Raw genomic sequence first — 27980 nt, forward strand, 5'->3', positions numbered from 1 at the left:
TGAGTTGAATTGCCAAACTGTTTATTGCCCTTTAAAACAGATACACAAGGTTGACCGTTGAAAAACCAATTATCCCATGCCTATAGCCTATGGGACACCTCACAGTTTACATGTTCACCTAAATATGTTATTTTCAGAGCCAGCCCATTATAATCTCAATGCAACTCAATGTTTATTATGCGGTTCTTGCTATTCTAGTCTAAAGGAAACAGAAAATGCTCAAATAATTTGCCTCAGAGCAAACCCATTGAAACAACACGATGAGCTAAATTTAGCCATCACCTGGCCTTTTTGTTTGGTGTGGTTTGTTATTGTAGAAGGGGTTCACAATTAGATGAATGATGAGCAGGCTCTGCCACAGCACAGGGGAAAATCACAATGCCTATTGACAGTCCCATCCCCCTCTCAATGATAGATAGATAGATAGATTTCTAAAGCAGCTTGTGTCATTCTGTGTGTATTGGACGTCACCAACACGCACAGATTGCACTGACATATTGTGTCCACCTCCAATATCAGATTTCCATTGTTGGTCTTTTTGTCTTCTCAGTCACAGCCATAGAGATAGATAGAGAACTCATATTTGTATCTGTGCCATTATAGTGTCTGTGACAGCATGGGCATATCCATTTTGAAGTAGTCAATTTTCTTCTTCACGATTAGCTGATTCCTCCTGATGACCTGGTTGGACATGACTCCAACAGGGTCACCAGGAGGGATCAGCCAGTTGTCTACATGAAAATGGTAGAAGACCTCAATGGCGCTGCCCATGCTTATAAGACCTTTTGGTCACTAGAGGCCTCTATCATTCTCTATGGTCACAGAACACAGGGGTTGGTAGAGGCCCAGGGTCAGTGGGCCCTCTTGTGTTCAATACTTGACAATGCAGGCATGGCAGCAACAAAGAAAACACCCACAATCATTACAACTGCAACCATAATGTTACCTATATTCACCCCACGTATAAGTTTATTAGTGTTATAGAGAGGCTAAAGCAGTGATGGCCCAGGACAGAATACCAGCCAGGACCACAAGGTGAGACAGAAGAAGGGTTTCCCGCGTTGGAATAGCCGACCTGGGGACAACGGGTATGGTGGACTGGCCTCTTTTGGCAGGTCGGGTGTAGATGTAGGGGTGATCCTAAACATCCAAAACAGCTTTAGTCACGAAATAAATTGAGGTCACTGATAAACAGCTTCTATCTCCAGGCCATCAGACTGTTAAACATTCATTACTAGCCGGCCTCCTCCCAGTAGACACTGTCACTAGCCGGCTACCACCCGGTACTCAACTCTGCACCTTAGAGACTGCTGCCCTATGTACATATAGTCATTGAACACTGGTCACTTTAAAAATCTTTACATATTATTTTACCCACTTTATACAGTGCATTCAAAGAGTATTCAAACCCCTTGACTTCATCCAAATTGTGTTGCGTTACAGCCGTATTCTAAAATATATTAAATATTCACAACCGTTCAAAAATTTGGGGTCACTTAGACACTTCCTTGTTTTTGAAAGAGTTGCAAAGAAAAATACATATTTCAGACTGGCAAATAAAAATAAAATATTAAGTTGGGCAAAAGAACACAGACACTGGAAGAGGAACTCTGCCTAGAAGGCCAGCATCCCGGAGTCGCCTCTTCACTGTTGACATTGAGACTGGTGTTTTGCGGGTACTTTTGAATGAAGCTGCCAGTTGAGGATTTGTGTAGTGTCTTGTTTCTCAAACTAGACACTCTAATATACTTGTCCTCTTACTCAGTTGTGCACCGGGACCTCCCACTCCTCTTTCTATTCTGGTTAGGGCCAGTTTGCGCTGTTCTGTGAAGGGAGTAGTACAACGCGTTGTATGAGATCTTCAGTTTCTTCACATGGAATAGCATTCATTTCTCAGAACAAGAATAGACAGACGAGTTTCAGAAGAAGTCTTTTGTTTCTGGCCATTTTGAGCCTGTAATCGAACGCACAAATGCTGATGCTCCAGATACTCAACTAGTCTAAAGAAGGACAGTTTTACTGCTTCTTTAATAGCACAACAGTTTGCAGCTGTGCTAACATAATTGCAAAAGGGTTTTCTAATGATCAATTAGCCCTTTAAAATGATAAACTTGGATTAGATAAAACAATGTGCCATTGGAACACAGGAGTGATGGTTGCTGATAATGGGCCTCTGTACGCCTATGTAGGTATTCCATTAAAATTCAGCCGTTTCCAAAATTAAAAATTCAGCTACAATAGTCGTTTACAACATTAACTTCTCTAGGGTAGGGGGCAGTATTGGGATTTTGGATGAAAAGTGTGCCCAAATTAAACTGCCTGCTACTCAGCCATAGAAGATAGAATATCAATATAATTAGTCGATTTGGATAGAAAACACTCTGAAGTTTCTAAAACTGTTTGAATGATGTCTGTGAGTATAACAGAACTCATATGGCAGGCAAAAACCTGAGAAAAAAATCCAACCAGGAAGTGGGAAATCTGAGGTTTGTAGTTTTTCAACTCTTGCCCTATCAAATACACAGTGTGTACGGGGTCATATTGCAATTCCTAAGGCTTCCACTAGATGTCAACAGTCTTTAGAACCTTGTTTGATGCTTCTACTGGGAAGTGGGGGCGAATGAGAGGTGAATGAGTCAGAGGTCTGCCAGAGAGCCACGAGCCTCACGTGTTCACGTGAAATTTAGCTTGAGTACCATTGCATTTCTGCAGGAAATTCTCCGGTTGGAACATTATTGAAGATTTATGATAAAAACATCCTAAAGATTAATTCTATACATCGTTTGACATGTTTCTACGGACTGTAACGGAACTTTTTGACTTTTCGTCTGCTCCTAGTGATCGCAAATCGTGAGTTTGGATTGTGTACTGAACGCGCAAAACAAAAATTAGGTATTTCGACATAAATTATGGACATTATCGAACAAAACAATCATTTATTGTGGAACTGGGATTCCTGGGAATGCATTCTGATGATGATCATCAAAGGTAAGTGAATATTTATAATGCTATTTCTGACTTCTGTTGACTCCAACATGGCGGATATCTGTTTGGCTTGATTTGTCGTCTGAGCGCCGTACTCAGATTATTGCATGGTTTGCTTTTTCCGTAAAGTTTTTTAAAAATCTGACACAGCGGTTGCATTAAGAAGAAGTGGATCTAAAATTCCATGTATAACAGTTGTATCTTTCAGCAATGTTTATTATTCTGTAAATTGATGTGGCTCTCTGCAAAATCACCGGATGTTTTGGAACTACTGAACATAACGTGCCAATGTAAACTCAGATTTTTGTATATAAATATGAACTTTATCGAACAAAACATACATGTATTGTGTAACATGAAGTCCAATGAGTGTCATCTGATGAAGATCATCAAAGGTTAGTGATTCATTTTATCTATTTTCTGCTTTTTGTGACTCCTCTCTTTGGCTGGAAAAATGGCTGTGTTTTTATGTGACTTGGCTCTGACCTAACATAATCGTTTGGTTTGCTTTCGTCGTAAAGCCTTTTTGAAATCTGACACTGTGGCTGGATTTATAAGTGTATATTTAAAATGGTGTAAAATACATGTATGTTTGAGGAATTTTAATTATGGGATATCTGTTGTTTTGAATTTGGCACCCTGCAGTTTCACTGGCTGTTGACGAGGTGGGACGCTATCCTAGAGAGGTTTTAACAATGTCTACACTGTATTTCTGATCAATTTGATGTTATTTTAATGGACAAAAATGTTTATTAAAAAAAACAAGGACATTTCTAAGTGACCCCAAACTTTTGAACAGTAGTATACATATGTAATGAGTAAAGTAGTATGTAAACATTATTAAAGTGGCCGGTGATTCCATGTCTATGTATTTAGGGCAGCAGCCTCTAAGGTGCTGGGTTAAGTAACTGGGTGGTAGCCAGCTAGTGATTTGTGGTAACGTCTTTAAAGGGATGGTTCACCCAAATTCCAAAAACATATTGGTTTCCTTGCCCTGTAAGCAGTCTATGGACATTAACCATGTCTACACTGTATTCCTGATAAATGTAATGTTATTTTAATGGACAAAAAATGCGCTTTTCTTTCAGAAACAAGGAAAATTCTAAGTGTCCCCAATTTTTTCACGGTAGTGTATATTTACACACAATACCCCATAATGACAAAGCAAATGTTTTGCAAATGTATACAAAATAAAAACCGTATTTATATAAGTGTTCAGATCCTTTGCTATGAGACTCGAAATTGAGCTCAGGTGCATCCTGTTTCCATTGATCATCCTTGAGATGTTTCTCCAACTTGATTGGAGTCCACCTGTGGTAAATTCAGTTGATTGAACATGATTTGGAAAGGCACACAACTGTCTATATAAGGTCCCACAGTTGACAGTGCGTGTCAGAGCAAAAGCCAAGCCACGAGGTCAAAGGAATTGTCCATAGATCTCAGAGACAGGATTGTGTCAAGGCACAGATCTGGGGAAGGGTACCAACAAATGTGTGCAGCATTGAAGGTCCCCAAGAACACAGTAGCCTCCATCATTCTTAAATGGAAGAAGTTTGTTACCATCAAGACTCTTCCTAGAGCTGGCCGCCCGGCCAAACTGAGCAATCGGGGGAGAAGGGCCTTGGTCAGGGAGGTGACCAAGAATCTAATGGTCACTCTGACAGAGCTCCAGAGTTCCTCTATGGAGATGGGAGAACCTTCCAGAAGGACAACCATCTCTGCAGCACTCCACCAATAAGGCCTTTCTGGTAGAGTGGCCAGACGGAAGCCACTCCTCAGTAGAATGCACATGACAGCCGTCTATGAGTTTGCCATAAGGCACCTAAAGACTCTCAGAGCATGAGAAACAAGATTATCTTGTCTGATGAAACCAAGATTGAACTCTTTGACCTGAATGCCAAGAGTCTGGAGGAACCTGTCACCTTCCCTACGGTGAAGCATGGTGGTGGCAGCATCATGCTGTGGGGATGGATTTCAGCGGCAGGGACTGGGAGACTAGTCAGGATCGAGAGAAAGATGAACGGAGCTTAGTACAGAGAGATCGTTGAAGAAAACCTGCTCCAGAGTGGTCAGGACCTCAGACTGGGGGCGAAAGCTCACCTTCCAACAGGACAACGACCCTAAGCAAGTCTCTGAATGTCCTTGAGTGGCCCAGCCAGAGCCTGGACATCGAACATCTCTGGAGAGACCTGAAAATAGTTGTGCTGCAATGCTCCCCATCCAACCTGACAGTTTGAGAGGATCTGCAGAGAAGAAATGGGGAAAAACTCCCAAATACAGGTGCCAAGTTCTAAAACCCTTTTTTATGCTTTGTAATTATGGCGTATTGGGTGTATATTGATGATGTAAATGTTCTCTTTAATCCATTTTAGAATAAGTCTGTAACGTAACAACGTGTAAAAAGTCAAGGGGTCTGAATACTTTCTGAATGCACTGTATGTATATACTGTATTCTTGTCATGGCTCATCCTATGCAACTACTACTGTACACACATTTCTATTCACATACTGTCCATACTGTCTATGCACACCATTCACATACACATACAGTGGCAAAAAAATGTATGTTAACTCTTTGGAAATACCAGGATTTCTGCATAAATTGGTCATACAATTTTATCTGATCTTCATCTAGGTCACAACAACAGACAAACACAGTCTGCTTAAACTAATAATGCACAAACAATTATACGTTTTCTTGTCTTTATTGAACACACCGTGTAAGCATTCACAGTGCAGGTGGGAAAAGTATCTGAACCCTTGGATTTAATAACTGGTTGACCCTCCTTTGGCAGCAATAACCTCAACCAAACGTTTTCTGTAGTTGCGGATCAGACCTGCACAACGGTCAGGAGGAATTTTAGACCATTCCTCTTCACAAAACTGTTTCATTTCAGCTACATTCCTGGGATGTCTGGTGTGAACTGCTCTCGAGGTCATGCCACAGCATCTCAATCAGGTTGAGGTCAGGACTCCATAAGGTGGATTTTCTTCTGTTGAAGCCATTCTGTTGTTGATTTACTTCTATGTTTTGGGTCGTTGTCCTGTTGCATCACCCAACTTCTGTTGAGCTTCAATTGGCAGACAGATAGCCTTCTCCTGCAAAACGTCTTGATAAACTTGGGAATTCCTTTTTCCATCGATGATAGCAAGCTGTCCAGGCCCTGAGGCAGCAAAGCAGCCCCAAACCATGATGCTCCCTCCACCATAATTTACAGTTGGGATGAGGTTTTGATGTTGGTGTGCTGTGCCTTTTTTTCTCCACACATAGTGTTGAGTGTTCCTTCCAAACAACTCAACTGTAGTTTCAAACTTCAGATGTGCAGCAATGTTTTTTTTTGGACAGCAGTAGCTTCTTTCGTGGTGGCCTCCCATGAACACCATTCTTGATTAGTATTTTACGTTTCGTAGACTCGTCAACAGAGATGTTAGCATTTCTGTAAGTCTTTAGCTGACACTAGGATTCTTCATAACCTCATTGAGCATTCTGCGCTTACAGTCATCTTTGCAGGAAGGCCACTCCTAGGGAGAGTAGCAATAGTGCTGAACTTTCTCCATTTATAGACAATTTGTCTTACCGTGGACTGATGAACATCAAGGCTTTTAGAAATACTTTTGTAACCCTTTCTAGCGTTATGCAAGTCAACAATTCTTAATCTTAGGACTTCTGAGGTCTCTTTTGTTCAAGGCATGGTTCACATCAGGCAATACTTCTTGTGAATAGCAAACTCAAATGTTGTGAGTGTTTTTTATAGGGCAAGGCAGCTCTAACCAACATCTCCAATCTCGTCTCATTGATTGGACTCCAGGTTAGCTGACGTCTAGGGGTTCACATACTTTTTCCAATCTACACTGTGAATGTTTAAATTATGTATTCAATATAGACAAGAAAAATACAATAATTTGCGTGTTATTAGTTTAAGCACACCATGTTTGTCTATTGTCGTGACTTAGATGAAGATCAGATCAAATTTGATAACCAATTTATGCAGAAATCCAGGTAATTCCAAAGGGTTCACATACTTTTTCTTGCCACTGTATTCTCTGGTCTGGAAGCTAAATCCCTACAATTCTATCTATTTTGCCATGGGATTTTGTACTGTATTTAAATGCTGTATTCTCGACATGTTCCTTCTATTATTTCTACTACTGTACATTGCATTTCAGTTACCCTGCTTATACACACTGCATTTGTGTATATACTGTATTCATTTATATACTGGATACCTCACTCTAATATATCTACTATTGTACATATTATATCTGTGTAAATTAATCTGTTGTGTATACATATAGATTGCATTTGGCTTACTGTTACAGTGCTACAGTATTTTGGTTAATTGGATTCATTCTGAAATTTCACAATCATTTTTTGTGTGGTTTTTTTTGCATTATTATTTGTGTAGTTTGACATTTCACTGCATTTTTAAGAGCTAGTAACATCCGCTAAACTGGGTACGTGACCAATAAACTTTGATTTGAGTTGTATCCTATTCCTACTTCCATTCTCTTATCGTAACATAATATAGTCTGTAATATATACAGTGCCTTGCGAAAGTATTCGGCCCCCTTGAACTTTGCGACCTTTTGCCACATTTCAGGCTTCAAACATAAAGATATAAAACTGTATTTTTTTGTGAAGAATCAACAACAAGCGAGACACAATCATGAAGTGGAACAACATTTATTGGATATTTCAAACTTTTTTTAACAAATCAAAAACTGAAAAATTGAGCGTGCAAAATTATTCAGCCCCCTTAAGTTAATACTTTGTAGCGCCACCTTTTGCTGCGATTACAGCTGTAAGTCGCTTGGGGTATGTCTCTATCAGTTTTGCACATCGAGAGACTGACATTTTTTCCCATTCCTCCTTGCAAAACAGCTCGAGCTCAGTGAGGTTGGATGGAGAGCATTTGTGAACAGCAGTTTTCAGTTCTTTCCACAGATTCTCGATTGGATTCAGGTCTGGACTTTGACTTGGCCATTCTAACACCTGGATATGTTTATTTTTGAACCATTCCATTGTAGATTTTGCTTTATGTTTTGGATCATTGTCTTGTTGGAAGACAAATCTCCGTCCCAGTCTCAGGTCTTTTGCAGACTCCATCAGGTTTTCTTCCAGAATGGTCCTGAATTTGGCTCCATCCATCTTCCCATCAATTTTAACCATCTTCCCTGTCCCTGCTGAAGAAAAGCAGGCCCAAACCATGATGCTGCCACCACCATGTTTGACAGTGGGGATGGTGTGTTCAGCTGTGTTGCTTTTACGCCAAACATAACGTTTTGCATTGTTGCCAAAAAGTTCAATTTTGGTTTCATCTGACCAGAGCACCTTCTTCCACATGTTTGGTGTGTCTCCCAGGTGGCTTTTGGCAAACTTTAAACGACACTTTTTATGGATATCTTTAAGAAATGGCTTTCTTCTTGCCACTCTTCCATAAAGGCCAGATTTGTGCAATATACGACTGATTGTTGTCCTATGGACAGAGTCTCTCACCTCAGCTGTAGATCTCTGCAGTTCATCCAGAGTGATCATGGGCCTCTTGGCTGCATCTTTGATCAGTCTTCTCCTTGTATGAGCTGAAAGTTTAGAGGGACGGCCAGGTCTTGGTAGATTTGCAGTGGTCTGATACTCCTTCCATTTCAATATTATCGCTTGCACAGTGCTCCTTGGGATGTTTAAAGCTTGGGAAATATTTTTGTATCCAAATCCGGCTTTAAACTTCTTCACAACAGTATCTCGGACCTGCCTGGTGTGTTCCTTGTTCTTAATGATGCTCTCTGCGCTTTTAACGAACCTCTGAGACTATCACAGTGCAGGTGCATTTATACGGAGACTTGATTACACACAGGTGGATTGTATTTATCATCATTAGTAATTTAGGTCAACATTGGATCATTCAGAGATCCTCACTGAACTTCTGGAGAGAGTTTGCTGCACCGAAAGTAAAGGGGCTGAATAATTTTGCACGCCCAATTTTTCAGTTTTTGATTTGTTAAAAAAGTTTGAAATATCCAATAAACGTCGTTCCACTTCATGATTGTGTCCCACTTGTTGTTGATTCCTCACAAAAAAATACAGTTTTATATCTTTATGTTTGAAGCCTGAAATGTGGCAAAAGGTCGCAAAGTTCAAGGGGGCCGAATACTTTCGCAAGGCACTATATATATATATATATATATATATATATATATACATATATATATGTATACACACACACACAGTTGAGGTCGGAAGTTTACATACACTTAGGTTGGAGTCATTAAAACTAGTTTTTCAACTACTCCACAAATTTCTTGTTAACAAACTATAGTTTTGGCAAGTCGGTTAGGACATCTACTTTGTGCATGACACAAGTCATTTTTTCAACAATTGTTTACAGACAGATTATTTCACTTATAATTCACTGTATCACAATTCCAGTGGGTCAGAAGTTTACATACACTAAGTTGACTGTGCCTTTAAACAGCTTGGAAAATTCCAGAAATTTATATCATGGCTTTAGAAGCTTCTGATAGGCTCATTGACATAATTTGAGTCAATTGGAGGTGTACCTGTGGATGTATTTCAAGGCCTACCTTCAAACTCAGTGCCTCTTTACTTGACATCATGGGAAAATCAAAAGAAAACAGCCAAGAAAAAAATTGTAGACCTCCACAAGTCTGGTTCATCCTTGGGAGCAATTTCCAAGCACCTGAAGGTACCACATTCATCTGTACAAACAATAGTACACAAGTATAAACATAATGGGTCCACCCGCACAGGATGGAGATGCATTCTGACTCGTAGAGATGAACGTACCTTGGTGCGAAAGTGCAAATCGATCTCAGAACAACAGAAAAGGACCTTGTGAAGATGCTGGAGGAAACAGGTACAAAAGTATCTATATCCACAGTAAAACGAGTCCAATATCGACATAACCTGAAAGGCCGCTCTGCAAGGAAGAAGCCACAGCTCCAAAACCACCATAAAAAAAGCCAGACTACGGTTTGCAACTGCACATGGGAACAAAGATCGTACTTTTTGGAGAAATGTCCTCTGGTCTGATGAAACAAAAATAGAACTGTTTGGCCATAATGACCATCGTTGTGTTTGGAGGTTAAAGGGGGAGGCATGCAAGTCGAAGAACACCATCCCAACCGTGAAGCACGGGGGTGCTGCAGGAGGGACTGGTGCACTTCACAAAATAGATGGCATCACGAGGATGGAAAATTATGTGGATATATTGAAGCAACATCTCAAGACATCAGTCAGGAAGTTAAAGCTTGGTCGCAAATGGGTCTTCCAAATGGACTCAATCCTATAGAAAATGTGTGGGCAGAACTGAAAAAGCGTGTGGAAGCAAGGAGGCCTACAAACCTGACTCAGTTACATCAGCTCTGTCAGAAGGAATGGGACAAAATTCACCCAACTTATTGTGGGAAGCTTGTGGAAGGCTACCCGAAACGTTTGACCCAAGTTAAACAATTTAAAGGCAATGCTACCAAATACTAATTGAGTGTATGTAAACTTCTGACCCACTGGGAATGTGATGATAGGAATAAAAGCTGAAATAAATCATTCTCTCTACTATTATTCTGACATTTCACATTCTTAAAATAAAGTGGTGATCCTAACTGCCTAAAACGGGGAATTTGTAATAGGATTAAATGTCAGGAATTGTGAAAAACTGAGTTTAAATGTACTTGGCTAAGGTGTATGTAAACTTCTGACTTCAACTGTATGTATATATATGTATATATAATAGTATCAAATACAAACAAAGGACACTCAGTCACAGCTCAGGTCTTACCATCGGTGGGCAGATGAGCTCGATGGGGTCAGAAAAGCTTGACACCATAAACTTCCCTCCCTCTGGCTGGAACTGGGGAAATTAGATAAGAAACATCTGATGGTGACATCGCTAATGTTTCAACTATTGTACCTTTCTGTTATTTCTTGTCATGCTCCCTTCCAAATACTCCATGAACAATTACACATATGCAGTGTATGGAGTTACAATCAGCATGTATTTAAAAGGGTGTTGGGATAATTCTGACCTTTCAATAGAAAGGCTCATAAATCAACACAATTCAATTCAGAATCAGCCACTGTCCCTCTTCTTTGTTGATGTGTCATGGTTTTGGATTGTAGTATGTTTGACAACGGGATCGTGGCATCTTTCATTTTTAGACCTTTCCAGGAATGAAACATCTGCAGTAGGACTAATTACCAGCCTTCACTCAGCCAAAGTGACATAATTAATACCAGTCATTAGTAGCAGACTGAATGGAGAAATTGTATGAGCAATGCTCATGACCTTTGATCCTGCTAGCTAGATATTAGCATATTGTTAGCATCCTGTTAGCATTATGTAGCGCTCACCATGTTGTTCCACAGCCCCTTAGCTAGCTCCTCATGGCCCTTTATGGTGAAGTGAAAGCAGTCATGGGTGAAAAAGGTCATGTCGATCTTGTCATTCTGTTCGGAGAGACACAAACATCACAACAGTGACAGGTCATGGGAATAATTTAAACTATTCTCACATAAATGTCTCTGTGAATGTGTTACCATGCATGATTTTCTCACATAGTCTTTTGTATACAGTATCAGTCAAAAGTTTGGACACAGCTACTCATTCCAGGGTTTTCTTTATTTTTACTATTTTCTACATCGTAGAATAATAGTGAAGACATCAAAACAATGAAATAACACATATGGAAGTAACCAAAAAAGTGTTAAACAAATCAAAATATATTTTTCTTCAAAGTAGCCACCCTTTGCCTTGATGACAGCTTTGTACACTCTTGGCATTCTCTCAAACAGCTTCATGAGGTAGTCACCTGGAATGCATTTCAGTTAACAAGTGTGCCTTGTTAAAAGTTAATTTGTGGATTTTTTTCCCTTCTTAATGCATTTGAGCAAATTAGTTGTGTTGTAACAAGGTAGGGGTGGTATACAGAAGATAGCTCTATTTGATAAAAGACCAAGTCCATATTATGGCATAAACAGCTCAAATAAGTTAAGAGAAATTACAGTCTGTAATTTATTTAAGACATGAAGTTCAGTCAATGCAGAAAACTTCAAGAACTTGAACATTTCTTAAAGTGTAGTAGCAAAATCCATTAAGCTCTATGATGAAACTGGCTCTCATGAGGACCGCCACAGGAAAGGAAGACCCAGTGTTACCTCTGCTGCAGATTATAAATTCATTACAGTTAACTGCACCTCAGATTGCAGCCCAAATAAATGCTTCAGAGAGTTCAAGTAACAGACACATCTCAGCATCAACTGTTCAGAGTAGACTGCGTGAATCAGGCCTTCATGGTCAAATTGCTGCAAATAAAACACTACTAAAGGACAGCAATAAGAAGAAGAGACTTGCTTGGGCCAAGAAACACAAGCAATGGACATTAGACTGGTGGAAATCTGTCCTTTGGTCTGATTAGTCCAAATGTGACATTTTTGGTTCCAACTGCCATGTCTTTGTGAGACGCAGAGTAGGTGAACGGATGATCTCCTTATGTGTGGTTCCCACCGTGAAGCATGGAGGAGGAGGTGTGATGATGTGGTCGTGTTTTGCTGGTGACACTGTCTGTGATTCATTTAGAATTCAAGGCACACTTAACCAGCATGGCTGCCACAACATTCTGCAGAGTTACACCATCCCATCTGGTTTGCGCTTAGTGGGACTATAATTTGTTTTCAACAGGAAAATGACCTATCACACCTCCAGTCAGTGTAAGGGCTATTTGAGCAAGAAGGAGAGCGATGGAGTGCTGCATCAGATTACCTGGCCTCCACAATCACCCGACCTCAACCCAATTGAGAGGTTTGGGAAAAGCATCCTATGAAAAACAGTCAAAAGTGGTCAGCATATTTGGGAGCTCATTCAAGACAGAAAAGCATTCCAGGTGAAGCTGGTTGAGAGAATGCCAAGAGTGTGCAAAGCTGTCATCAAGGCAAAGGGTTGCTACTTTGAAGAATCTAAAATAGAACATATATTTTGAAATGTTTAACACTTTTTTGGTTACAAAATGATTCCATATGTGTTATTTCATAGTTTTGATGTCTTCACTATTATTCTACAATGTGGAAAATAGTAAAAATAAAGAACAACCCTGGAATAGTAGGTGTGTCCAAACTATTAACTGGTACTGTATGTATAAACTATGTGAGATAATCACGCATAGCTCATAAATATAATATAATATATATATATATATATATATATATATATATATATATATTGAAACAGGCTTGAAACAGCAAAAGAATTCCAGATAAAAGCCAAGAGACTTTACCGGGAGGCGAGGAGGGTCTGCTTGTTTCATGAAGGGCTGGAGAACAACGGCAAAGTCCTCCCTGAAGAAGCTATCGCTGTGGAGGAGCTGCTCCAGACGTTTCTGGAGAGTTAATGAGGTGTGTGTTAGCGTAGGGCTAGAACAGAAATATGCACACTGCTGTGAGGTCAGACATTGAAAAGACGTATTTTCCAGACATTCAAAATAAGTATTTTTACGGAAGTTGACATTGATAAAAAAAACTACATGTCAATGAAGAAATCATTATTTCACATTCCAAAATGTTCTTTAAAATTTAAATAGGAATATGGAGCCAACTGAAGATTGCAGTACAGAATATTTATTTTTGCTCCCATCTGTCACATGTATTTATGTTAGCTTTTTCCAAAGCTTAAGAACTGGCAGTGGTCAAGTTTAAAGTTTCCAGACCAACAGAAAGAAACACACAGAAGAACACTTCAACTACATTAACAATCTCAGTAACGGTTTCAGAAACTTTTTTCTTGTTATGACTGTGATATGTGGTTGTTTATCTACCTTAGTAGAATGTCACTCTGGATAAGAGTGTCTGCTAAATGACAAATGTAAATGCAAAAATTAACACAGGTTATTATTTTAATGAGCTCCGATTTCCAAACAAGACCACATTTGGTCTTATCTGAACCAATCATAGACGTCTACATTTCACAAGTTTGGACAGTATAGCACAGTACAGTAGAGCACAGTAGAGTACAGTAGAATGCAGTGTAGTACGGTACAGTAGGGTGTAGTCAGGTACAATACATTACATTATACTGTACTATACTCTACTGTACTGAACTATACTACTTTTCTTTACTGTCCTGTACTCTGCTGTCCTGTACTCTGCTGTGGTCTACTGTTTTGTACTCCTATACTATTCTGTCCAAACTTGTTTATGTTTGGTCAAAATCAAGTCCAGTCCAGATCAAATCTGAACCAATTATGGACTTCAATGTTTGGGCCAAATCAAGGCCAGTCCGGACCAAATCTTAAACAACTATAGATGTCTGTTTGGGCCAAATCAAGTCGGGTCTATCCCAGACATCTGTAGATGGTGGAATGAAATTGGATCAGATTTGGTCCGGTCCGAACCGGACCAGAAATGAACGGCTGGGGACGTTGAAAACACGTCTGTGAATGGGGTGGAAATCAAGGCCAGGGGAGACTAAGCAAATTTACACTACTTTTCAATGTCCATGGACGTCGGTCAGTGCCCTCGGGCTACATTTCAAATACTCAAAGAATCTGTTAAAGATCTTTTAAAGAGTCTGCCTGGAGTGCCAGATGGGAGGGTTTTGCAGGTTTGGGTCTTTTCTATTAGTTTATTAAACCCTACAGGTTCAAACAGGCACAGATAAAGTAAATTAATAGATTTTTTCCGTTTTTGAAACCCAGGTCTGCCGACACTGATAGGTTTCTGTGCTGTAGATGGTGGCATTAACCTCCAGGCCACCCACCTGAAACTCTAGGTTGATCTCCACTAGCTCCTTCAGTTCAGGGGAACCAGCCCCGGGCTTGATCAGGCAGGAACAGAATGATCTGGAACAAATGATGGGTCAAGAATCAAGGTCATGTTCAATAGGCCCAAAATGTGGTACCTTCTAAATTTCTACCAATAAGAAACGCTGTGAAACATTTTGCTACGGTGTGTTTTAATGAGAATGACCCTAGGATCCAACTCGGTTACATAACAATTCAGGGCATCCTACGGATCTTTAAAATATTGACGTGGGGTCCCACATAAGCGACATCATCATACACAATAGAGCGAGTTGATCACACCAATATTTAAAATCTGCCACGATTGCCATTATTGGCTCGCCTTAATTTGTTCCCTCCTTAAAGGAACATAAACATTGGGAAGAGACAATAATACCATCAGAAGTTGCCCTGCCGTAACCTGACAATGCCATATTGCAGAGTCTACCTTTGATGCTTATTGGGAGCCCCTAGAGCCCTCAAACTCAACTCTGGACCTCGAAGCCAGTCCCACTCTATTGTTTTTGTTGTTGCCCTCTAATCAGGGACTGATTTAGACCTGGGACACCAGGTGGGTGCAGTTAATTATCAGGTAGAACAGAAAACCAGTAGTCTCCAGACCTCGTAAGGAAAGAGTTGAAAATATTTTCAAGATGATGTAGGTGCAAGGGAAGAGTGACTGTGTTCATTATGGTTTACATTTCAAGGAGATTTGGACAATTGGCTCAAGGAGGGGTGAGGCGAGAGGCTTGAGGGTGCTCTAAATGTACACCGTAGTAGGCTGAGGGTGTCCTAAAATGTACACCGTAGTGCATAGTGGTTGCATTCTAAGGTCAAAGGTCAAAGCCAGGTCACTCACCGTTGGAGCAGGCAGCCTGGGGTGGGCCTCTGGACCTGCCTCAAGGTTTCCATGGGCAGGATTTGAACTACATTCACAATCATACGGGGAACCTAGACCGCAACCATAGAATTAGAATCATTCTATTTCTATGACCGCAACAAAGAGAAATGCAAATGCAAATGTTGCCATGTTAACACACACACACATACATTACACAACGGGTGGGTCTAATCCTGAATGCTGAAGGCTGGTTAAAACCACATTCCAGCCGGTTCCAGAACAAAAAGACTGAACGACTGGGTCGCGTCTCTGGCAACCGAACCAATAGAACGAACGACCAGCCGGCTTGGGTAGCAACCATAGATTTGTGTCGGGATCATTTCTTGTGGAATGATAAAATAGTATGAATAAATTAATCCAAATAACGTTTTTAATTAAAATATGTCAATCATTGTTTGAATAACCCGTTGTATGATAATGCATGAGAAGCCGGTGTTTGAAGGATACATTGGCAAAGTCTTGGCAATATCTCCTCCAAAAACCAGCTTTGAGGGCATTATCAGTTCTTAATACCCCTATTTTGTGGTATCCAATTGGTAGTTACAGTCTTGTTCCATTGCTGCAACTCCCGTACGGACTTGGGACAGGCGAAGGTCGAGAGCCGTGCGTCCTCCACACCAATGTGTCAGAGGAAACACTGTATACCTGGTGATCGTGTCAGCGTGCATTGCACCCGGCCCGCCACAGGAGTCGCTAGAGCATGATGGGACAAGGACATCTCTGCCGGCCAAACCTTGCCCTAACCTGGACGGCGCTGGGCACCGTCCCATGGATCTCCCAGTCGCAGACAGCTGTGACAGAGCCTGGACTCGAACCAGGATCTCTAGTGCCACAGCTAGCACTGCAATGCAGTGCCTTAGACCACCGCGCCACTCGGTAAACCATTGTATAAAAGCACTTTTGTACAATGGTTTACCAACATATTCAAATAATGATTAACATATTTTCACTAAAAATGTTATATTTTTATCCCTTGCTTGCTAGCTAGCCAACTATGACTAATTTACAGTCACGTCAAATAGTGCAGCCAGAATAACATAAGCTGTTTTCTAGTGACATTTATTTGGATAAATCCATAACAATGAGCTAATGAGGTGCAATTTTACCTGGCACAGAAAATGTGCTCACTCATCAGGACACTGTTGCTCAGTGTCCTAGCCAACAACACACTAACACAATCACTTCAAACTGATGCTGGAAAGATTGCAAATTAGCTGTGTTTCGTTTTTACTTTTTTTCAAATCTTTTTTTTTTGTATCCATAAAAATGATGCCAGCTGATTCATGATTTCGATTGACTGAGAAAAGATGCCTGCCTGTCTGTCTTATTCTGACTCCCGACAGATTCATTACTGGAGATGGAATTAGAATATTGTAACAATGTTGCAAATGTCGGAGTGACAGACTGCAAGGTTTATACAAATCTCCGCTGTTGAAAACAGGGCTGTATCCAGGCACTCTGCGGTTATAGCAAGCTAGGACTGATGGTTTGGTTAGCTAAACTAGCAAGTTTGTTTGTTTAGCTAACAAGGCAACTAATGTAGTTATCTAGTAAACTTGCTAGCTACTTCAGTGGATGTTGAACAAACTTTTACCTGCAAATCAACACATTTCTAGCCGTACATGTGCTAAATTATAGCCATGGTATAAAACGGATAATGAACTCGGGGCTCTATGCTTTCTCTGGAAAATAATGCAACTCTGTTGAAGGTTAGTTCCACTCCGCTAGCGCATCTTGGAACACACCTTCCACGTCATTCATTATTTTCCAGAGAACGCATAGCCCCTCGTTGATTATCCCTTACCTATACTCTACCGTTGTGAGTGTTAAGTGTTGTAAATCATAATTTATAATGTGATAAAACAGTAGTCTATGTATTTTCCCTATTTATTCAGGGAAGACCCATTGAGAAGTATACTTTAAATGGGCAATCTGCAGTTGCTACGTCCAATTAATGATATGTACCCACTTATTATTGAAGAAAATAACGTATAAATACCTCCTGAGCTTAGTTCAACTGTCGTACCCCATCAGAACCCAGAATATGAGCTTGTTTTTTTCCCCATGTTTAAAAACAAGGTAAATATAAACAAACACTATAGCCTCAAAACATCGTTAAAACTATCATTTGTATATCATAGACGGTCAGAACTGGCATCCATAGCTCTGTCTATGAATTTGAGAGTGATGGCATTTCTCCACTGCCATCCCTCATCTTTTTACCAAAACAGGGGCGGGGAGTACGCTTTCTTTGTTGTTTCAACTGCCGATTGCCGCTTTAAGGGATTGTAAAAATACAAAAAAATTCATAGATAATATTTGTGAGCTCTCCCGATGTTACCTCGTTCATTAGCATTTCCAAGGAGTTCGTCATGTAGTGAATGTAATTGTCCACTGAGAAAAGAACCTGGGAAGGAGAGTGTTGAAACAAGCGCCAAAGTAAACACCTTTGCTCTTTCTTTATGATATTGCACATGAAGTTGCATAGCCTGCATATTACAATGACACAGACCTTATCCTTGCAGTAATCACAGATGTCGTTCATGCCTATGAGAATGGTCAGCAGCTTCCAGTCCTCATCAAAGTTCAGGCCCTGTGTAAAGAAAGGGATGAACGAGGGGATACATTAGTCAGTCAGTACTTCATTTACCACTGTAATAAAATTGCTATTCAAATCAATAAAGCATTCTTAGACATTGGTTGGAAAAGAGAGTTGCTGATCTCAAATGTAATCATAATCAAATCCCGGGTGGGTGCCAGTCTGTTTGTCTAGCTGTTTTATTTTGGCAAGATAATGATTCCCCAAAGGTTTGGTTTGGTATTGAAATGTATTTATTACCAATTTCACGTGTGTTTATGGTATTTCCAAATGTATTATTACCATAATCTTCATAACCAAATAGAGCACTGATGAGATGGAGTGGTACACACTTCTAAACACCTGATGTCGTTTTTGAGTTCTGCTCTTCTTTAGTTGGCTAAAGCAGAAACACACCGTAACCTATGCTACCATTTTTTTTCAGTGATAAGGTCTAAATAGCACAAGTTGTTATCAGACGCGTTTGAATATAACAGGGTTTTATCCTATACAGTATGTTGGAGACGTAGGGGGGTTCTTACCTCATAGTTTCTCAGTGTGTCGATGAGATGTCTGGTCTGCCCTGGTAGATTACTAAGGGACAGTTACGCAACATTACAATACACATCATAACACTGAGGCAAAAAGCACCAGCTACAGTCTGCAATTGGTACATTCCTTTTGGGATTTTAAATTGATGATAGCCATTGATTATTGCGGGAATGTAACTTATAAACACTGATGAGCTTAGTTCAACTGTCTTACCCCACCCAAACACCAAATAGAAGCTTGTTTTAATGTTGTTGTAAGCAAACACTGTATAGTTTCAAAACTAGGTAAACTATTTTGAACTCATGGCTGGTCAGTCTTGGCATCCATAGCTCCAACTCGAGTTATGAGTATATAGTATATATGAGTTTAAGAGTGGTGACATATCTCCAGCCCCATCCCTCAGCTGTTAACCAAAACAAAGGGCAGAGTGGTCAGTTTGTTGTTGTTTTTTTTCATCCCAGACTGTGGCTTTAAGCATGTTAAATGTGAAATATGTCTCCAATAGTATTAATGACGTGAATGAACATTTGCACATTTTATTGAATACCAGAAATACTGAATTTACAAGTGGCTGAATCAGACAAATGTGTTTGTTTGTAGAATGAGTTGTTTAAATTTTTTTTTTAAATAGCAGCATTTTGATATTTCGTGAGTTGTGCATAACATAAAATCATAAAATCATTTAGATTGTGATATTAGTGAAGGTCAAAACTGTGACACAATGTCCTGTCTTAGCATGGAATAGGGAGATAATATTATCAGGAGGAATACTGGGAAATATGACTCTTTCAGAACATTATCAGAGAAGGGTTGGTCAAGGCTAGTATCACCATAGAGTTGGATAGAGAGCAACCCTGGACACTGCCTTGATTCCAATCAGGTCAGCAGGAGGAGTCAGCCAATGAATTATACTCCTGAGCAAACATTCCATAACTGCAGCTGTAAATGGCTGTAAATCACAATCCAGCACAACAGCACCTTTTCAGTTTATTTACAAACTGCCAATACACTCTTGGAAGTAGAAAAATAAGCAATTGACTACTTTAAAATGGAGATAGACATCACTGTCTCTGTCCATGTCGTCACAGAAGACACCATTGCAAGGATAGGAGGTGTGGCATCTTTCCATATCTAGAATTGCCACATTCATATTTTTCTTATTTTCAAAAGTCTAAATGAAAAACTTTAAAACGAACAACCCAAATATCAGATTATTTTGAGCTGTTACAGAATGAAATGAACAATAAGTCCACAGACAGAAATAAATAAATGAGTGTAGCACAGGCAGCGACACATAATATCGCTGAAATTGTCAGATTGTGTATGTAACTCTGGCCTCATCAAGAAACGAGGTGTGACAACAACATGATTTCGAGGTATGGCTACACGAGACTAGTGTAACTAAAATGTGCAGTGTCATTTAACTAAATTCTGCAGCCACTTAAAAGCTAGTTTAGATATGCTATGAGACATCAGACCACTGTGTTATACAAGCATTGTGCCAGTACCATGGCACAAACTTGCTTTTTAGTGCACGCAACTCTATGCATCACTTTCATTGGTTAAATCTCTGGCAGACAGACAGTATATTTGCATATTTCACCATAGTGGTTTCTTACAAGGTGTTGTGTCCGGTCACGGCCAGGTTGAATCCTGTTTCACTGAGGGGGGCTGAGGTTCCATGGACAGTCTTGGCCGGTGCAGCACCAAGCACATTGGGATTGAAAAGCCTTACGATATCTAGAGCACATGCCAAGGAGGGTTCACACAGGGAAAGAAAATCAAATATATATATATATATATATTGTGTGTAGATTGAGGATATGTGTATATATAAGTGAGTGCTGGCCTTTTTTATTTGATTGATTTTTGGTTCCAAGTACCCTTTCTATTGGGTTACACAAGAGGATTTAGAGCTGAGCACATTCTCTTCCTTTGTCTCCATCTCTGGGGTGAAGTTTCCCCTCCATACAGATCTAGAATAAGCTTTCCCTCACCAATTCTAACCTTAACCATTAGTGTGGGAAATGCAAAACTGACCCCAGATCAGCATCTAGGGGCAACTTCCCCCTACACCTTACGCTCACACAGGTAGAACTTGAAGGATGATAGGACACTGTGCATTCTATCGTCAAGGTAGATGTTGCCTCTAACCATAGATCAAGGTTCTGCTATTACTTCAAACCTAACCATAACCAGGCAAAAACTATGCAAGATAAAGCCTGAGTGCCAGTATTGCTGTTCTATTACACCCACTCCTTGTTATCTATGGCTTTACAATTATAGAAATTAAGTTGGCAAGAGCACAAACAGATCTGGGACCAGGCTGCCCAAGCTCCGTCTGGTTAGAATTAATTTGTGCCAATGAATGACTAATGTTCCTACAAAGCTCAAGGTGGTATTTGAGTCGAAAGGCACTTACTTGCCAGTGTAATGACATCTTGGTATGATCCATGGCCCCCGATGCTGCAAGGTACAATACATTTTCCACTATAGGGTCATTAAGTTGTCATTCAAAACAATTGCATTGCTTCCAAATTATGACAATAATTGACTGATTATTATTAGACAGAGAACTACCATTCAGAATACCCAAATAACGGATAAGAAAGCATACATTACTATGTAAAGTTGTCTTATTCTCATCATTCTTGTCATATTCTCATCTAAAGACAATTAATTGGGTACCTCCATGACACGTGACGGAACTCGATAGGAATCCCAAGGACGTTGGTGGCATTGGCACCTATGGCGGTCTGAATAGAGAGGGCAAGACAGTCCATGTAGCAATTCATCAAACAATCAACCACAAGGTGAGTCATATGATTATACCTGTTAATAACACTTTCCTTTCAAGTGAGACAGTAACCACAAAACTGTCAATAGCAAACTACAGTGTGTTAATCGAAACAGTAACTTCCAGTATGATACAGCCATGACTGCAATGAATGGTTATTCAACTATGACATTGACATACAGTGCCTTCGGAAAGTACTCAGAACCCTTATTCTAAAATGGATTAAGAAAAATCTGAAATCTACACACAATACGCCATAATGACAAAAAAAAATGGAATTGCTTTAAAAATAAAAAAACAGAAATACCTTATTTGTGTAAGTATTCAGACCCTTTGCTATGAGACTCAAAATGTATCTCAGGTGCATCCTGTTTCCGTTGATCATCCTTGAGATGTTAGTACAACTTCATTGGAGTCCACGTCTGGTAAATTCAATTGATTGGACATGATTTGGAAAAGGACACACTGTCTAAATAAGGTTCCACAGTTGACAGTGCATGTCAGAGAAAAAACCAAACCCTGAGGTCGAGGGAATTGCCTGTAGAGTGCATAAACAGGATTGTGTCGAGGCACAGATCTGGGGAAGGGTACCAAAAAATGTCTCCAGCATTGAAGGTCCCCAAGAACCCAGTGGCCTCCATCATTCTTAAATGAAAGAAGTTTGGAACCACCAAGACTCTTTCAAGAGCTGGCCAGCCGGCCAAACTGAGCAATCGGGGACAAGGGTCAAGAACCCGATGGTCACTCTGACAGAGCTCTAGAGTTCCTCTGTGGAGAAGGGAGAACCTTCCAGAAGGACAACCATCTCTGCAGCACTCCACCAATCAGGCCTTTATGGTAGAGTGGCCAGACAGAAGCCACTCCTCAGTAAAAGGGACATGACAGCCTGCTTGGAGTTTGCCAAAAGGCACCTAAAGACTCTCAGACCATGAGAAAAAAGATTCTCTTGTCTGATGAAACCAAGAGTGAACTCTTTGGCCTGAATGTCAAGCTGGAGGAAACCTGGCACCATCCCTACGGTGAAGCATGATGGTGGCAGTATCATGCTGTGGGGATGTTTTTCAGTGACAGGGACTGGGAGACTAGTCAGGATGGGGAAATTATTAAAGGAACAAAGTACAGAGAGATCCTTGATGAAACCCTGCTCCAGAGAGCTCAGGATCTCAGACTGAGGAGAAGGTTAAACTTCCAACCACACAGCAATCCTAAGCACACAGCCAAGACAGCGCAGGAGTGGCTTTGGGACAAGTCTTTGAATGTCCTTGAGTGGCCCAGCCAGAGCCCGGACTTAAACCCGATCTAACATCTCTTGAGATACCTGAAAATAGCTGTGCAGCAACATTCCCCATCCAACTTGACAGAGTTTGAGAGGATCTGCAGAGAAGAATGGAAGAAACTCCTCAAAAACGGGTGTGCCAAGCTTGTAGCATCATACCCAAGAAGACTTGAGGCTGTAATCGCTGCCAAAGGTGCTTGAAACAAAGTACTGAGTAAAGGGTCTGAATACTTATGTAAATGTGATATTGTATTTTTTCATAAATTAGCAACAATTTCTAAAAACCTGTTTTTGCGTTGTCATTATTTTAGGTTATTGTGTGTAGATTGAGGAGGGGAAAATGATTAAATCCATTTTAGAATAAGGCTGTAACGTAACAAAATGTGGAAAAAAATGTTGGAAAAGTCAAGGAGTCAAGGATTATTTCCCGAAGGCACTGTACGTGCCAAAGATTAGCAAATTCAGCCATTATGATTAACGCAATCTGCCCGAACGATTAGAACATTCTGAGTTCAATGTTAACTTTTTTTTTCTCTCACTGGCCTGAACAGAATTTCTAATGGCCCTGACCTGCGGTGGTTTAATGGTTTAAATGCATTGAGGTCTTGAGCCCACAACAGCTTTAAATGAATTGGTTAGTTGTGTTGGTCCAGTCCAGACAGTTCAGTTAAACTCATTACAGTAACTACTTTCCATATATTTCCATGCAGCGTTGAGTGAAACTGCTCCATTATGCTAGATGGCATGGTTTCGCATTTACTAGTTTTAGTTTCGAAAAGGTGACACACCAGTTGCTTTAAAGGGGAAATACAGGATTTGAAAAACAACAAAGCAGCCACCCCATCACTTGTTTTTGGTAAACAGCTGAGGGATAGGGATGGAGAAATGTAACAACTCTTAAATTCATAGACTGAGCTGTGGACACGAGGACTGACCATCCATGACATCAACGTTATAGTTTTAAAGGCCCAGTACAGTCAAAAAACGTGATTTTCCTGTATTTCATATACATTTCCACACTGTGAGGTTGGAATAATACTGTGAAATTGTGAAAATGATGATGATGCCCTTCTAGTGTAAGATAATAATGGTTTTGTTGAGATGGAGTTTTTCCAAACATCTGCCAATAACAGCTAATTTTCAGTTTTCCCTTCCCCACTCAGACCTTCCCAGACAGTCCTAGCAAAATTTTTGCTTGACAAATTGGTCTTTGCTAAAATGTTCTTATATATATTTTAATTTGTTATTTTTTTATTACATTCAAAACCATCACAGTAAGGTATTTAATTGGTTCCCAGAAATGATTAGATATTGAGATACAATTGTCTGCATTGGACATTTAACCATGGTTTGAAGCTATACAACGTTTGTTTATAATTGAATTGTTTAGAAACAATGGAGCAAAATGAGCTTATATTTTGGGTTTTGATGGGGCACGACTGTTGAACATGAAGCATTTGTAAATTATATTCTTAAAGAATCAATGGCTATTTATCATTCATTGCAGTCCACAAATGGATGTACCAATCACGTACCCCTTTAAGTAACACCCACAGCCCTAAAAACTCTGGTCAAGAGTCGAGTGTAAAGTGTTTGTGTTTTAGACAAACTCAACGTTGAACTCACCGTCAGAGAATCCCCCAGGGCAGCAATGACTTTAATGTCCGCTGCCTTTACCAACTCAACTAAAGAGCAAGAAGAGAGACAAAGTCAAGAGAGAGGACACATTGGTGGATATTGAGAGAGAGAAAGAGAGATTTATAATGACCAGCCATAATGCACACCATTGCTGACCCAGGTGGCCTCCTACACTGTCCACATATCATGTTAGGTTGTAGAGGGCTAATATAAGAGGTGTGTCACTGTGCTTGCCTCCTTTCTTGTCCCTCACTGGGATTGGACCGGGGACCATGCTTGACAAGCGGTCACGTCTTTGTTTATTACACTAGAAAAGCTAGCGATACAATAGCGTGATTCGATTTCAAGCTAGCGATTGGATTTACAGCTGGGGAGGGAGGTTATGAATCCAACACCATTACACTAACAACATTGATTCAATTGTTAAACTCCCACAAGGAGAACATACAACAGGGTTCCCCAACTGGCGGCCCGCGGATGATTTTATTTGGCCCCCCAAGTTTACTGTGCAAAAACAATAATAATAATATAAAATATATATATTAAAATATTGCTTCACGCAAAAGACTAAAAATCCAGCAAATAACCTCCAAGTGATTCAAATTTTGGAATCTGTTCCAAAGTATTCCCAAGTATACATGCATAGCAGAGAGATATACAGTGCATTCGGAAAGTATTCAGACCCCTTGAATTTTTCCACATTTTGTTACGTTACAGCCTTATTCTAAAATGTATTAAATTGTTTTTGTCATCTCATCAATCTACACACAACACCCCATAATGACAAAACAAAAACTGTTTTTTATACATTTTGTAAATGTATTAAAAAAAATACAAAAAATGAAATATCACATTTACCTAAGTATTCAGATCCTTTACTCAGTACTTTGTTGAAGCACCTTTGGCAGTTATTACATCCTTGAGTCTTCATGGCACACCTGTATTTGGTCTGAATACTTTCCAAATGCACTATACGTGATCATATACAAATGCAAGCAAGGTTTGAAATTATTACATTTTAGTCAAATATAATATCTGTTGGGCGTCTTTGCAATCAATTTAGTCTACAAATGATTTGTAATTATGTTCCGGGCCCTTGACCATCCACTCAAGAAAATCTAGTTGATGATCTCTAACATTCAGTATTTACTCAGAGAGAAGGCAGTTGAAGATGTCTCTAAGGACTGGTCTAGGATCTGCCCCTAAAACCCTAGCCTTGCAATGAATAAAACTGGCCTGGGATCAGTTCACATATTGACTTTCTAAATCAACTCTAATGGATGGTCCCATCTTACCTGATGAGGGGACAGTGGGCGAGCGACTCATGTCAGGACATTGAAAAGGAGAATGTGTGAAGTTCACCGGTCTGGTATTCTCTGGAAACTCCTGAAAAAAGAATGAGAGTGAAGGAGAGAAAAGAATAGATACACAGATAGAAATTAGACCGCAGTAAATATGTCTGTACATATTTCTGATTATAATGGGGGAAACGATGGTCCCCTGGTACCAATACGAGTTGCAAGGGAACAAGAATCCACATCAAACCAGAAAGATGTTCCAACCTCTAAGATACAACTGTGTGTGTGTGTGTGTGTGTGTGTGTGTGTGTGTGTGTGTGTGTGTGTGTGTGTGTGTGTGTGTGTGTGTGTGTGTGTGTGTGTGTGTGTGTGTGTGTGTGTGTGTCAAATGCTATCAATGCCGAACAAACATCTACAAACATTCAGATAACCTGACATGACACTGAATATTAACTTGAATAACAAACAACCAAGGTCATGTAGTCATAGCAGAATCAGTCAGTCATGTCATTAAAGAGATAGTTCACCCAAATTACAAAATTGGTTTTCCTAACCTGTAAGCAGTCTATGTACAAGTTATTACAGCAATCCATGCTTTGGTGTAGTTTCCCTGGCAGTGGCTGGCACTGTTACCAAATGCTAATGTTTTAGCATGTGGCAAAAATCCCATTCAAGTCCCATTCAAAATCCCATTCAAGTTTTCACACATCATGTTCAAATCACGCTAATATCATTCCAATGACTTAAATGGGATTTGTGGCACAAATGCTAAAATGTAAGCATGTGGAAACAGTGCCAAGGAAACAAACCAAAGAATGGATTGCTGTCATACCTTGTCCATAGACCGCTTACAGGGAAAGGAAACCAATATGTCATTTTGCAATTTGGGTGAACTATCCCTTTAACTGTAGCATGATGTACAACTACACATACCAATGTGTAAGTGATGTACACAAAGACCAATGAAGTATCTTCAGGTAATTCAAGTCAGGTAACAAATGCTTAATTAACATACTATAGATCAATATCTAGCATAGGTCTCCTTGATGTGAGATGACATAACACACTTATAAGCACTAAATAACCATTCAATCAAATGTTATGAAGGCCTTTACATTACCAAAGGTTACCGAAGGCGCATACTGAAAATAAAAGCTCTGGGGAGAAGTTTCCCCTAGGTACAAATCTAGGATCAGCTTCCCCGCCCCCAATCCTAACCTTAACCATTAGTTATGTAAATGTACAACTGCTCCAACATCAGCATCTAGGGGCAACTTCACCCTAGACCAATCCTACACCAAGATGATAAAAGGGTCAAATGGGACAGTACCTTGTGGAGAGCCTCCTGGCTGTAGTGTCGTATGCCTTCCTCATACTGCCACCACCACTTGTTGCCTTAGAAGGAGACAGTATCCATGAAGGGGTGTCTTCCCAGCAGGCAAAACTGGTTGGAATGATGTCATTACAACAACCAGAAACTGGTTGAAATGACATCATTATGATGTCATTACAACCAGTTTTGCCTGCTGAGTTTGTCCTGGTGCTTACATAACCCAGCCAATACAAAGACCAAGAGAAACTGAAGTCAGGTTATGAGGAAAGCATATTTTTTCTGTTGTGATTACGATCTACTTCTGTAGTCTTCATCATCACTGCTGCGGGCTGCCAAACTTTTATATGTCTAACTTTTGAAACCAAAAATCCCTGATGTTCCTTTTTAAACAGGTCCTCCATTATCTAAACCAACATCGACCTACCCAAGCCAGGCCCCTCTTTCAGAAAAAACTGCTCGCCCCAACAATGTGGCCACAGTAACTGACAAGTGTGTGGAATGTGTGTGGAATGTGTGTGTGTGTGTTGTGTGTGTGTGTGTGTGTGTGTGTGTGTGTGTGTGTGTGTGTGTGTGTGTGTGTGTGTGTGTGTGTGTGTGTGTGTGTGTGTGTGTGTGTGTGTGTGTGTGTGTGTGTGTGTGTGTAAAATGTGAAATATGCACAGATAGGGACTCTGTGCATGCTGTTCTCCTGCTGGTTCCAGCACTTACCTTTGGCAGAGGAGACTAGCGCACAGGTTGCCACGGCAATCAAAAGCCACCCCATAGTGGCGTGTGGTGTGTGGGGACAGCACAATGTGATGCACGGCCAGAGGGCACGGCCATTATATGAGGCCAACCT

At 40.2% G+C, this 27980-nt stretch overlaps 1 protein-coding gene across 1 annotated transcript; it reads right to left on the reverse strand.

The window, feature by feature from the left end:
- Window positions 1-27973, reverse strand: si:dkey-177p2.18 (phospholipase B1, membrane-associated). The gene is made up of 16 exons (XM_021611343.3): window positions 27851-27973; window positions 27140-27204; window positions 25807-25897; window positions 24500-24558; window positions 21489-21556; window positions 21223-21266; window positions 20420-20540; window positions 18791-18842; window positions 18183-18263; window positions 18012-18077; window positions 15629-15720; window positions 14748-14829; window positions 13270-13371; window positions 11351-11446; window positions 10779-10850; window positions 1-1140 (listed from the first exon to the last, which is right to left on the reverse strand). Exons 1-16 carry the CDS (start codon window positions 27903-27905, stop codon window positions 979-981), a joined length of 1308 nt encoding a protein of 435 aa, XP_021467018.2. The 5' UTR covers window positions 27906-27973; the 3' UTR covers window positions 1-978.
- Window positions 27974-27980: the final 7 nt, after the last annotated feature.

The sequence above is a fragment of the Oncorhynchus mykiss genome, chromosome 8, assembly GCF_057628025.1.
Source record: "Oncorhynchus mykiss isolate SJ-2025 chromosome 8, ASM5762802v1, whole genome shotgun sequence".
NCBI classification, from domain to species: domain Eukaryota; kingdom Metazoa; phylum Chordata; class Actinopteri; order Salmoniformes; family Salmonidae; genus Oncorhynchus; species Oncorhynchus mykiss.

What these genes read in the sequence shown, in the direction of transcription:
- si:dkey-177p2.18 (XM_021611343.3), bottom strand. Translation starts at nt 27,905, where the DNA reads ATGGGGTGGCTTTTGATTGCCGTGGCAACCTGTGCGCTAGTCTCCTCT. An exon ending in AGATGTCATTACACTGGCAA is followed by an intron (nt 20,541 to 21,222) that starts GTAAGTGCCTTT and finishes CATGTGCTCTAG; the next exon opens with ATATCGTAAGGCTTTTCAAT. An exon ending in GTGACCGGACACAACACCTT is followed by an intron (nt 18,843 to 20,419) that starts GTAAGAAACCAC and finishes ACTGTCCCTTAG; the next exon opens with TAATCTACCAGGGCAGACCA.